Here is a 14,863-nt window from a genome sequence, read left to right on the forward strand (position 1 = left end):
AGTGTGTACCTTTTTTGTATCTGATTAAATATATCTAATTGTTCTTTGTTTTTCATTAAAATTTGCATATGAATAAAATAAAACATTAATTTAATTAAAATAATAGTTTCATTTATTTTATTAATGTTCGTCAGTAGTTATAAATTTTGTCCACGAACTTTACGGACAACATTCGAATAATATTAAAAACAAATTACCTATAAATGAATATACTTATATCAATTTTCAAAAATATTTCTAAACTTAATATATCAAATACCAAATATTTCTATCTGATCCAGGGAGCTCCTGGCACCCCAGGTGGTGATATATTTTTGATATATAACGGTATCTTGATAAGTCTCAGACCAAGTACGAATTTCGTTCCGCATCAACGATTTTAGGGAATTACGGCTTTTATAAATTTTAATGTTTTTCCACATTTCTTTTTCTACATGCTCACAAATAAAGGGTTTTGGTATGTGAGTGTAACATGATGAAGTACTTATCTTGGTTACTTTTTGTTCCACTTCAATGATTTATTAGTAAAATTACATCCTTTCTAATATTTTTAATGGGAACCAGATTACCCTTGCCGGTAGGGTACTGGTATTGCTAATGCAATACTCTCAGAATGCTTTTATCATTTATCTTTTTTCTGCTTTTTTCATTAACTCCTTAATTTGTTATTTGGATATGGCAAAGCATGGAGTTTGAGATAATCAATACAAACTGATTTAAATTGTGCTGAATAATAATTTTAAAAATATAATGAAATAACGGTATTTATTTTAGTTTGATAGATTTGTTTATTATCAGACCTTGGTTTCTACAATTTGGAATTGATAATTCCTCTGTTTGCTAGACACAATTGCAAACTGAATATATACTTAATACAAGCATTAAGCAAAATATACATCAATAAATTTCAATAGTTTTACAGTAAAAATATACATATATTAAAAACAATCCTGTAATAAATTTAACCTTTAAAACAAATGCCTATACTTATATTAAAGATTTAAGCTATTAGTTAGATTTGAAGAAACCCATCGCAATATTGTTTGAATAGAATATATACGCATTGTTTCCCTTACTTTTCTTATATATGAATCTAGAAATGGTTTATTCCAGAAACACACCAGTTTCATGAATTGTAGACGACATTCGGTGAACATAAAACAATACAAGACGGGATTAATTAATGACGTAAGAAATGTCACTCTAGCAAAGATCTTTTTACAGGCAAGTAGCAAATGTGTCGGATCGTTCGACGCAGTGTGTATAATTTGTATAATAATGTATGGAGTTGTAAAACACACGAAACATCCGGTGTAAAGAGAAACTTTTCGAATGCAGCTAGAGTTTATTTTGTCGACTTCAGCAGTAACCGCAAAATGAATAATATATAACAGTACTCAAACAGATTCATCAAAATGAGGAATGGAAAAGACATAGAAGTCCACTAAAATGAATTGCGGTCGTTAAAATCCTGTCGAAGAAAACTAATTTCTGCGATAGACGTTATAAAACCAAAAATCCAAGAGGCCAGGCAGACAATACGCAGATTCCTCTCAGTCACTAGCTTTGAATACTTGAATGGGTACGGCAAGGCAAGAAAAGGATCCGTGTTCATAAATTTTATGATTAAGGTTGATACTTGATACAGTGATAATAAGGAGAACCTTTTCGTTATGCAAACATTTTCAAATTTTTTCACAATTTCAGGATTACAAAGACAGATCCCTATAAGTGCGTTAGAAATGTCCATGTTGATAGCGGGTAACCGAATACTGAACATCATGCTTCTGCTACGATAGAGAATCAAAGCTGCAAAGGCGTTCAGAACAACAGTTGGAAATCCTAAGGACATTTGCAAGAAGTTTGCTATTGGAATTCCTTCATTTGTTACATAAACATTAATGTCTGTGGTATTTTCGACTGTGAACCTAAAAATAGTACATTGTTCACTTTGTATGACTGTGTGATTCGTTCTTTCTATTGCTTTTTTTGTGGAACAGCCCTTTAAATAATCACCATTATCATTGATTCAACTCGTATATATGGCTTAATAAATGTCATACAAATGGGCTTTTTAAAGAGCTAAGTTCACGAAGTGCAAAAATCCGCCTAGTCATCAAAATAAGTGAAACTTGCTGAAATTATACTCGAAGATTTGTATGATGTAAAACATTTTAGTTTTTAAGAATATCTTTCTGGTTTTCTTTTTACAGCCGTTTCAATTTAGCATTGTTTTCTTAATCATTGCTGTCACGTCATAACCTTGACGTTATATGCTTCAACACCGTGAAGCATAAACGTTTATGGAATAAAATTCAACTAAATCGGCCATTCTTCAAAATTTTAAAATTTCAGGACAATGTTTCTATGAATTTTTTAAGAAGTTCTGAAAAATGGATTGTTTTTATTTTTTTAAATTTATCTGTAATTCAAAGAAATGAGAACTATTTGTTATATATTTATAAATAATGATTGAGTTGAAAAATCGTGGATACATGCAAACCTTTTAAATGAAAATTTATAAGTGGCAGATTAAGTTGAACACCAACACAAGTGTTAATCTATCATATCTGAGTAAAACTGACTTTTTTGTAGTAAAATATATACTATGGCAGTCATTGAGGAAACGGATTTTAATATCCTTAAATAAGTTATTATATGGTCATACGGCATACAAACTGAAAAACTAGAGATTTTGACAAAGAATAGACAAGTGTTCTTTAATAACGAAAACATCAAGCTTAAAAGAATGCTTAATTAAAAATGAATATGTTTGTAGTTAAATCATCATTTATTATATTGTCATTTAAAGATTTCGCTGCACTTCCTTAATTTATGGCATTTCCTGAACATTTGATATGTATATACACAGTTTTTACATATAATACACGAAAAATAGTGACAATATTGAAGGCTACATATGTATCTTACGCACACATAGCATAATATATATTTAGGAAAGAAACCACAACAGTAGACTTTTAAACAAAATTGATGCAAAGCAGGTCCACGTAGCATCGTCTTTGAAAGAGGCGCGGGGGGGGGGGCGGCCAGGGAATTTTTTTCACTTACCTGTAAATTTAAGTTGACAAGCAAAAAAAAAAAAAAAAAAAAAAAATTAAGAAAAGAAAAAAAATTACTCACACTCGAAAATCCTATTTCGTGGGGGAGGGGTCGGGCAACTTTTTTCTAATGTCAATTTTCTTTCACTACCAATTGTTTTGCAAACAATCCTACATTTCCCTGATATCATTTTACTATGGTAAGAAGTGGGGGGGGCACCAACCTTTCAATAAACATTTTCAATAGTAAAGGTAATGTTGGGAAAAAAAAGTGCCCCCCCCCCCTTTGTTGCTACGAGGCTGCAAAGCATCAAATCGGTCGCAAAAATTAGATTTTTCGTTAAAAAAAAAAAGAACAAAACGAAAACACAAGATTTCCAAAGTATTAAAATTATAAAAGTTAAAAAAGCAAGATAACCACCATATTCTCTAGCTAATTGAAATAAATCCACCAATGAACGATAAAAATGTTACTAGTATATAATCAAAGTGAAAATTTTTAACAAACTTCTCTCAGTACCACTTTTTATTTTAAAAATCTACACTTCCCCTTCTTTGAATTCACTGCAACATGTGCGTGTTGAAATAGGGGGGGGGGTTTAAAAAAATAATATTTACAGATTATATAACTAATCAATATTTTCAAAACTGAATAAAATCGAAATTTATATTTATTGAAAAACTAGAGGATTACGAATAATTGCGACTTAGCATGACTAGCTTTCGACAGAGGGATTAACTTAAAAAAAAAAAAAAAAACTAACGCACGAGGATAAGCATAACTAGCTATCGACGAAGAGATTAGCTCAAAAACTAACGCACGAGGATTAGCTGATTCACAGCGATTTCTATGGAATTGTTCAGATCTAATCACTTTATTTTATATAGGGAAAATTCAGTAGAGGTATAATAAACGAAACTAACTTCACGTGGTAATGTCATGAATCTTTGTCATGTGACAACGCAGATGTTCTTTCAACATATATGCAGGGTGAAAAAAAAAAATCGTTGTGTCTTTTGAAACTAATTTATCTAGGACTTCTTTTCAGAAAACCTATTACAACATATGAGACATTTCGGCACTGCAATTCATATCCTGACAACATGTCAAGCAACAAATTACCTTACCATACCTCCCCCCCCCCCCCCCCCCCGGATACCATGTTGAATGAATTAGAGACAAACGCCCTTATTTCAAGAAAACAAAAATGACAGACAGGTAAAATTACCAGTTCAATCCGTTTATGGTTTCGGATAGGGCCTGTTGCTTTGTGCGCTTGTATCTTGACTCAGCCAAACGTAAATCATTTTTATCATTTATGAAGCCAGTCGATGCAGACTTCTCGACATACACAATTTGTGTTTTGTAAAGGGGTAAAGCAATAATTTTCAGTTTATATATACATCCAGGTAGTTGCTACCGATGTAATTGTTTATGTTAAAAATTTTATTCTAGGACTAATTCCGACTTGGTGATAATAAAGTTTCTCGGGTGATCTCCCTTTGTTTACATAGTGACCATGGAGACGAGTTCGGGAGATAAAACATTAATACATTGTTTGTAAAATAAATAAGATTTGGGGGAAAGAGTATCCATTTTTTAAAAATATTTCAGCATAATCAATGATAATGTAAACCTAGATCAGCTGCGCTTGACTAAAAAGTCTTGGGTTAGGAATGAGTCACCATTATTGCATCTTCATGCATAGAGACTCCGAGAGACTTTCGTACTTTTTTTATGCACCACAACACAAAATAACTTATAATAAATGGTATATTTGCATTTAAAAAATAATAAAAATTTACAAAAGCAACATATAATCTTGTTTCTTTTTAATTAATTTGGGTAAACCCCCCATTATTTCCACTTTGGTGGTCGGTGCGATGAGATTTGAATCGAACGAAAATTAAATATTTCGATCTGGCCACACTCCTCGAACAAAATAAAATAACACTCTATTTCTTCATTTTTTAATTTTCTTTTTAATGGTGTGAATTTTATTTTGTTCAAAGGGTGTGGCCACAGCAAAAATTTGAATCAAAGTTGAAAAAATGCTAAATTTTGATTAAAAGTGGCAAAGTTCACGTGTTTAGACGTTTTCTGCACAAATATGACGTCATCAAATGAAAATTTTGGCGTAAACTATTCGAGTTTGATACCTAAGGATAATATTTCCGTAAATAATTTTCTTCTTCCCTTCACTTTATTTTTCTTAAAATCATTAGGCCGATTTAGCACATTCGTGAATTTAGCTCTTTATTAACACTATAGAAAATACATCTTTTAATTTGCTTTTTTATATATTGACGTATGATTTCCTGTTGCAGAAATCATATTCAGAACTTCATAAACAGAAAATTGAATATATCTTTATCAAAATTATAAATCATCAATCATCAATAAGTATAAGAATCATACACTAGCTGTGTTGATAAGTGTCACCATTCGAAAGATAGATATACATGTAATTTGTCAACAGTGGTAGACAGAATATTGAACCTTGTGCTATTTAAGAGCTGTTTCGCTGAAGACAATTAGAATGTCATTTATGTATAACATGCACGGCCTTGAAAACGGTGGAACGAGGGGGGGCAACGTTCTTAAATTGCTTTCTTGGGATTTTAAGAGTGTTTATACTAACGTTTTCCAACAGTTTAAACTAGCTAAATATAAAAATAATTCTTAGGCAATGAAACTATATCTATGAATTCATCTTTCCATTTAATGGATCAATACAATTATATCTACAATAATATCTAAAGTAACTCTCTTTAGATAATTACACAATGTCTCTTATATGTCGTCTTTAAATACTAGCATTTGTTATTAGAATTAGGAAATGTATAGTAGAATTAACATTTCGTAATTCTTTTATCAACTTTTTATAAAGAATATTTCAAGGCAGATCAAAACTCGAGATGATTATTCATTAGTTTAATATCCAGGAGCAAAGGAGAATTTAAATATATATATATATATATCCATTTTCACTATAAAATCAAAAGAGCCCTTCCCACAAAACTCCGACACAGGGGCCATGAAATTCATAAATTTGAAAGAGGCAGTCGTATTCAATATTAATATTTCTTGGCTAGTTTATTTAATATGCAGGAACAGAGAAGAAAATTTTTAAAGAATAATTTCACTATATCAAAAAAAGAGTCATACCCTAACCCTAGATCCCCCGCCAAGGGCACGAAACTCACAATTTTCAAAAAGACAGTCTTCCTCATCATATATTTATACTTTGTTAGTTTGCTTGATATCCAAGAGCAGAGAAGAATAAGTTTTAAAGGATGCATGCATTTTCATTAAATAATCAATAGAGCCCCCCCTTACACCATATTCCCTAATCAATGGACCATGAAAGTCACTATTTTTTTAAGATGTGGCCTTATTCAACAAAGTTATTTACTTGGTTTGTCTAGAGTAAAGAAGAATTTTTTTAAAAGAAATAATTAATTTACACTATATAATCTATTAAGCCCCGTCCTAGCACTAGAACCTCAGACCCTGTGGCCTTGAAATTAACAATTTGAAAGAAGCTGTTTTATTCAACATAATTATGTGCTTGGTTAGTTTATTTAACGTCTAGGATAAGAGAGGAAATTTTTCAAAGAAATAATACATTATCACCATATATATCCCAGACTAACTTCTAGGACCCTTGATCCTGGAGCCATGAAATTCAAAGCTTGGAAGGAGCAGCCATATTCAACGTAACTATGTACATTTTTAGTTTATTTAATGCCCAGCAGTGGAGAAGACGATTTTCAGATAAATAATGCATTTTCACTATATAATCTATTTTAACCCAACCTTGAATTAGAACCCCTGACCCTGAGCCCATAAATTTCACAATTTTTGTAAGGATTCCATGTTCATTGCATTCATGGCAACATTTGGACTTCTTGAGGCCCAGCAGTAAAAAAGAAAATTTAAAAGTTTGCATTTAGTTCAGTAGTTTTGGCCCCATTCTTCATGTTCCAATGAGACAGGGTCTATTAAATTTATAATGTTTATTCCTTTTACCTATAGATGCTTTAGTTTACTCAGGTGACCTTAAAAAGGCTGAAAACATTTTAACACTGTACTTTTGACGGATTTGGCCTTTATTTCCCTATCATAACAAGGAAAATACGGAATAAGTGATCGTTAGCAACCTATAATGTTTTATGTCCAAGTTTGCTCTGCTCAAATATTTCTATTGTTCAATGGACTTTTGCACTTGAAAACTGTTCATTTAACACTTTCATTTTTAAAAGTCCTCAAATTAGTTTGATAAAGGTTTTTTTCCGCCATATGGCACTTATAAATGGTAAGGGTTTTAAATGTGAAGATGGATAAGGTAAAAATACAACATTTTGATACTTTGCATTCCATGTTGAACAAAGTTAAAACTTAATTTCCAAAAAAATTGTTCGCAATAAAAAATGAACCCAAGTAGGTCAGTATTCGTATGTGTTTAAAGTAAAGGGGAAACTTAATATTCTTTTCCATGTAAAACGTTCGGAATAAATATTTCTTATCCAAGAATCACCAGATTAAACAGGTACCCCTATTTTTTAAAATACCCGTCCCCCACACTTCCCATCTCTTCAAAATACAGGGTTAAACCAAAAAACGTGGTCACCTCAATACAGATAGGGAACTTTTATGCTCTGATTCATAAATGTAACTTCATTATGTTTTTAAATATTCATGCACTTAAAAAAATAACCGGGGGGGGGGGGTGAGTTAAATATTTTTAAGATGATAAATACTTATGCATATTGTTTTTGCTTGAAGATGAAGTCTCATAATTGCATTGAGGCGATGCTTAGTTTCTGTTTCTGTAAGTGCATGTACCATAAGTGCAGTATTTTTTTTTAAGTTTATTAAAAGACTTATTTACATAAACGTAATGGAAACATTGTACGAAATGAAATAAATCAGAGGAGTGAGTTTAGGGACTTCATTTCATTAAATTGATTTATTTGAATTTTTATTTAACATTCAAGCAATGAGATGATTTTTTAATCCATAAATTGTACAATTATTTAATATATTTTGAATTAAATCTTTGATAAGTTTGTTCAAACAAGTTAGGATCAAAATCCCGAAAATAACTAGATGCGTTTCATTAGAACCAGGTAGTATTCGAGGTTACTAATTGACCCCAGATGAGAAATCACTACAGGTATGTTGACGGTGATCACACACACGCGCCGAGGTGTCAGTTAGGGAAGAAGGGGGAGGGGGTGGTTGACCACACAGGAAGACAGTGTGCTAATTAGAGAGCTACACAAACGTGTCAGTTTTCTTGGAAGGAAAGGTCTTCGATTTATTTAGATTTTTGGCATCCCGATGGATTATATTTTCAGTTTATTTCCACGCCGAAAAGGTAAGCTGTTAAAAAACATCATGTTTTTCCCTGTGTATTTTATTTTCATGTTCTCTAATGCCAGATAAAATTAATGAAAAACTTCTATTTTATAGTAACAGCCACGGTGTGATAAATTCGGTAGAATATTTTCATGCATTATATTTTATAATTTAGATTTTTTTCTATTAATTTAGACATATATCAAGGAATTTATAATTAGCTTTCAAAAATAAATTTAAAATTTGAACGTACACGGCCAAAATCCTTGTTAAAATCATCTGGATCAATGTCTTATGTTTTATTATATTTGTAACATCAAGACTTTAAATAATTGTGCATACATGCAGATCAGAAGCGTAAACATATTACTACTAGTAACGTTATCAGACGATAAACAAGGAAAAACAGAATATTGCATGATAAAAAGATACATATCAATATCCTGCTTTTTATTTATTTATTTATTTTGCTTTTTTGTACGCGAACATCGTAGCTTACCAAAAATCGTTCTCAAGTAACTCTGATTCATTTAAGAAAATCATATTAAATAGTATTTATTTTCGACAAAATAAATCATATTATTCGATAAATAACCTTAAAAAATAGACCAGGTGGTCGATATACTTATGATATCATTTCCGGAAAATAGAGTCACTGTTTAAATTTTGACAATCACTCTCTGCTTTACCATAATATAATTATTTTATTTATTCATTTTCTTATTTAATAATAAATCAAATTTTTCATTCATAAAATACGCTATTAATTTTCTTTCTTCTACGCTTTAATTTTTCTTATATTGATGAAAAAGATAAAACTTTATTTTCTTTTTTTCGGTTGAATTTATCTTATTTTTCTTAACAAAACGAAAAAGAAACTCGAAATAGCTCAGTAGTTTCTTTGTATAGTAAAGATAAAAAGCGAGGGTTTCCGAATATACACGATAAACGCAAAACACGATACACGATAGAACCTGATAAACGATCTACACGATAAACGCAAAACACGATAAACGGAAAACGGAAAACACGATACGATAGGATACGGTAGGATACACGCACGATACGATAGGATAAACGCACGATAGAACACGATAGAATTGTAAAGAATAACGATGCGGTTACTGTAAATATATATATATATATATATATATATATATATATATATATATATATATATATATATATATATATATATATATATATATAAACTACAAACATGTATTGTGATTCACTGAAATCCCCGATTCCTTGACCTTTCGCAGAAGCCAGAATTGAAAAGAAAAAGGTATGGTTTAGCTTTCTTGCGCCCTAAAAACGTAATGGCATGAAAGAGTTTTGATTATGGCATAAAGATTTAACATTCTGCAAACATGACGTCATTAATGTGATGCATTTCTCTATTTTTAACAGAAAAAGCTTCAAAATGGCCAGTTTCAAGGGTGGTTTTTAGTTCCATAACCTTCGCTCACGTTAATTATTTTGATATTGTGTGCAAAAGTCAATAACAAATCACATATTTCAAGTTTTCTGTGGGCGATGCCTGTGGACAATATTATCTGAAAGAAAATTTAAATCAGAATTAGTGTTTTCTTCAACTTTTTAAGAAAATGCGGGTAAATGCACATGTTTATGACGTTACAAAAAGCATTTAAAAGCACATGCGAGAAAAATGATTTCTATGATTTTTTTGCATTGAATTTCAATTATTTAGAAAGCATGAGTTGTCAGCTTTTACACAAGTTTTATTTTCTAAAAAATCACAGGGAAAAATTTGTACGGAAACCATACCTTATTCTTCATGGCGTCAGAAAAAAACAGTTTCTTTGTTATTCATATACTATTTAATATTACAATATTAATAATAACATGAAAATAAAAATATAAAAGCATGAATTTTATTATATATGTTGAAAGATTAATGCTAAGATTATAACACTGTTTTCAGGACATAAAAGGAACTTTCATTAGATTTATTTCATAATAATATAATATCTATCAAATTGTCAATTCACATTGACAACATCATTGTGTCAAGAGAAAATCCATCGTCATTTATCATAAAAGTATTTGATTTTGTATGTCAATCTACTATACACATTTATAAAAGGGATTACGTGTTCAAACTTCAATACGAATTTTTCAATGAATAACATATAAGACAGTCAAAGATGCTTTATCATCATGAAAGTCTCTTTTATCTCTCTACCATCAGTCACTGCCGGATACCATGGATGGACCCAGTTGCCGGGGGACCACTGACCGTTAAGGAAGGCGAAGCGGCAGCTGTTAAACCACCAACCCCCTCTAGTGGTACTGTAAGCAGCACAGTTATCTCCCCTACGTCCGTCATTATCCCTGTCCGGGGTACTGAAGTACATCCCAGACAGGTCTTTGTTAGATTTCACTGTGTGTAACATAGCGTCACCAGTAAAATTATCAACAAAAATATGATATGGATACCGATATCAATTAGATCACTTAATATTTACTTAAATTACAAGCTAAAGGAAACATTTATATACAGATACAGTTTTCAAGATTAAAACACTTTTGAATCGTGTTAAATTTTATTGCTTGCAATTATGTTATAGTATTTTTTTCTTCCTTCTATTCTCTGTCATTTAATTTCTTACATTTTGACTGTATACAGACAAAGTGATATCAATAAATTGAATTTTATTTGATTTATTTTATATAATTTTTCCCCCCTGAACATTGAAAATGGATATTTTAAACATATAAAAATATGACATAAAGAATAATAACATGAGCTGATAGAGTTATATAAGTAATATGTTTTACGGTGTGACCGTTAGGGCGAGCGCACTTGTATTATCAAAAAAACATTTGAAAAATTGATAAGCAACTTCAACCATCGAGCGGCACGAGACATTTTGACTAGCTGTGACGTCATACGACGTCACGGAGCTCGTCGGAGCTTACGGAGAAAGCCGAGCGTCTAGTTGAAACTATAGATCTAGTGCAATTTTTGTCGATAGACATTGAGGAGTTATTTTTTGTGTCTTTTAAAGATTTCTACAAACTAAAAGCCTTTTATGCTTTACGTTATCAATTATTTATTTATTCACGCAAAGGGCGTTGGGTACATGTAGCAAAGGAACTCTGGGAATTTGTTTATCGGAATATTTGCCTGACGTATGTACAGATTATATTTCGAATTATCTCTGTTCTAACACGTTAGTCTATTAAGCTTGTTGCGCTAGCTATTATTAAATTACATTCTAATTTTTGTTGTTTGCATATCTTAAGATTTACTGTACAGGTATCAATATTGTTTTTCCATTTTTTCGGCACATTTATCATTAAGAATTCTGCATTTTTAAGTGATTAACTTCTTTTCCATAGTTGTATTGCTTTTGTTTAATCTATATTATATATGTTCAAGACAAGGGCGGAATAATTTCAAAAATGAAATTGTAATTGAATGTATTTAAATTTTCCAACTTATTTTCAATTCAATTATTATTGAACACTGCAATCGATTTTCATGAATGAATTCTGTATCTGACAACGGTACCTACAAGTAAACATATAAGAAATTTAGTATTGAATCAAATAATTTTTTATCCTCTGTTTATATACTGGCTCATCCGAAGGACCGGTCTCCAAGTCCCATAGTAAGATTCGACCCCGCGACGTAAGGCTCAGTATCTAACTTTGCTATTCTAGAGTATCTCCGCCCTTACCACTGCTTCAACACAGTATATAAAAATTAACTTATTGACACAATGTTTTTGCAGTGGTCGAGATTATTCAATGATGTTCTCTGTATCAGATACACGAGTTTTAAAGATTTTAAAAAATGTAAACAAGAATAATGAAGTTCTGGGCATAAAAAAAGCAAGGTTCATACTTCATAGACTGGTTTTTTATTGCACTTGCGGAACATTGATATTTACGTATTCCTCCCAATACTTACATAACAATAGAGTCTCTCTCTCTTTTCTCTCTCTCCTTATTGATCTTCATTTAAACTTTCTGTTTCCGTTTACATACCCAGTGTCCCGGTAGCTGGTCCTCCAAGAAAAAGTCTGTAGTTGTTGGTTTCATCAGCAACAGAGAACTGGTTGTATAATTCATAGAGCCTTGTCCCATTAATCAGTGTGATGGAAACGTAGAGGGAGGAGTTCCTTCCCTTGGTAAATTGATATATTACGTCGTTTCCTTAAATATGTTATTACCGTGTTATAAAAAGCTTCTATAAAATAAAATGTGTTCATTCAAGGATTATGCACAAATTTCTCATTATCAATGAATAAACATGTTTTGACATCAAACTTCGTATAAGTTATAGTAATTAATTTTTTTTGAAAAAAAATCCATTTAAGGCAGGTCCACACTTTTACGGATCCGGTTCTAATTTTACACACCAATATAAAATTTTGATTATCCTTGTCTATTGAAATGAAATCTTTTTTGATGATTGAAAATAATGTAGCAAGTTTATATTTGTTTATTATAGTGTCATTGTGTACGCAAAACATTTAATATACATTATTTATAGGAATAACCACTTTGCACTCTTTCCATAGGATCTTTATGTAATTTAGTACATACACAGACAGCGAATTCTTAATTGCATTTATGTACCTAAAGCTTTTTCATTTTTTTTAACAATATAACTTGAGATCTATTTATCTTTAATTTTTAGCTTATATCATCTTTTTAAATTTACTTTTTTTATAAGTTTTGCAAAGAACAATTGAAAAAAATAGATATTCCAAAGACGGGGGTATAGGTGTTCAAAAGGCTGTTTTGTAAAATTTTTCTGGCCAACCATAATAAAGTATGTTTTTTTGCTTTCCTTAGATATAATTCTAAATAATTATAAAGAAAAAATAGCATGTAAACATATAAGATTTTGAGGAATATTTAAGATAAAGATGTTTTGAGCTTCTTCACTGAAAGATTTTGACAGAATCAACATCAATTTTTTAGTGTTTTCAAATAGAAATTTCAAATATTTTCTTGACAAATGAATATTTATGATTTTCCTAAGTTTTAACAATAATTGGATGTGATTTGGTACATAGATAAATAAAATATGATGTAAAACTTCAACATGTTGAATATTGGCTGTTGAATTTTTAGAGGTATATACTCCGAGACATGTTGCATGAAAATTAACCTGCAAAGATATGTTTTTTATGGGTGTTTTAGTTAGATTATGACTTATTCAAGATTTTCAAATCGAAAAATAAACAGTTTGACAGAAAATCCTGAAAGTACGGACCTACCTTAAAGTGAAAAATTAAAATACTAATGAAATCTGTTAATAATAAGATGAATTATTATTCCGTAAAATAACATCAGATATAAATGATATTTTACCAATCCAGTAAGAATCATTAGGGTGACCGAATCCATTCTTATACTCCGCCCATGTTCTGTCAAAATGTATATCCCCACTGACTCGTTTCTGGATTACCTAGAGATTTATGAATGATATGGATTTATTAATGAAAGTCGTGAGAGAGAGAGAGAGAGATAGAAAGAGATAGAGAGAAATAGAGAGGGATATCTTACCGTCCATCCTCCCCGTTCTGTTACCATGTCACAATATACGTTAACGGGGCTCTGAATACCACAAGGATAAACAGTATATTGTCCAGATTGCTGGTATCCTTTGATAAAGAGATCCTGACAATCCACTACATCTAGAATTAATTCTGAATGTAAAAGAAAAGTATAATATTGTAATAATCATATGAGTGAATACACAAAACAAAATTGAGAGATTGAGGAGGGAGGATTTACCTTTCTTGACGATTTGGACATCTTTATGGATTCTGGTCATATTTTCATCCAGTCTATTCACCATCTGAATGAGAGAATCTACAGATTTTTGGATCCTTTCTTGTTGCTTCAGAAGTCCTTTAATTCGTTCTTTTACCTCTCCGTGACTGGCACAGTCGTCTTTTTCATTCACATTAATGTACTGGGAACTTATACACAGGACGCCAGACACAAGGAGCGATGCCCAGACCATTGCCATGATTTAACTTTGTTGTTGGTGTCTTGACGAAAGCGTTTCTGGAATATATTGTTTCTGGAATATAGCCACAATTTTATATATAAGACTGAAAAGGGAAGTTAAAAATCTAACCGATGATTTAGTATCAAATGCTGACTGACGTTTTCAGATTGTTTGTCTATCATTTAAACACTGAATAGACGACGGAATATTTTTCGTTACTTCCGAAAAATGACAAGGAGTACACAAATGGTTTAACCGGTCTGCAGGCTATGCTCACCACAGAGGCGTAATCACAAACTTAAAAGTGAGGGGGCTCAAGTCCAGAAATTCTTTGACAAGAAAAAAAAACCAAACAAACATGAAAGTTCCTCAAACTCGAAAATCCTACTTCGTGTGTGTGTGTGGTGGTTGGGGGGGGGAGGGGGGGGGGTTGTG

General features: G+C 31.2%; 1 protein-coding gene across 1 annotated transcript; it reads right to left on the reverse strand.

Moving 5' to 3' along the window:
- Positions 1-12,422: 12,422 nt before the first annotated feature.
- LOC134283670 (angiopoietin-1-like) lies at positions 12,423-14,476 on the reverse strand. The gene is made up of 4 exons (XM_062766165.1): positions 14,209-14,476; positions 13,978-14,120; positions 13,783-13,879; positions 12,423-12,615 (listed from the first exon to the last, which is right to left on the reverse strand). The coding sequence occupies exons 1-4, from the start codon at positions 14,444-14,446 to the stop codon at positions 12,440-12,442; spliced, it is 654 nt and encodes a 217-aa protein (XP_062622149.1). The 5' UTR covers positions 14,447-14,476; the 3' UTR covers positions 12,423-12,439.
- Between the last annotated feature and the right edge of the window lie 387 nt (positions 14,477-14,863).

Source organism: Saccostrea cucullata, unplaced genomic scaffold (genome assembly GCF_032062105.1).
Source record: "Saccostrea cucullata isolate Sc308-1 unplaced genomic scaffold, CSIRO_AGI_Scuc_v1 ctg2106, whole genome shotgun sequence".
Taxonomy (NCBI): Eukaryota; Metazoa; Mollusca; class Bivalvia; order Ostreida; family Ostreidae; genus Saccostrea; species Saccostrea cuccullata.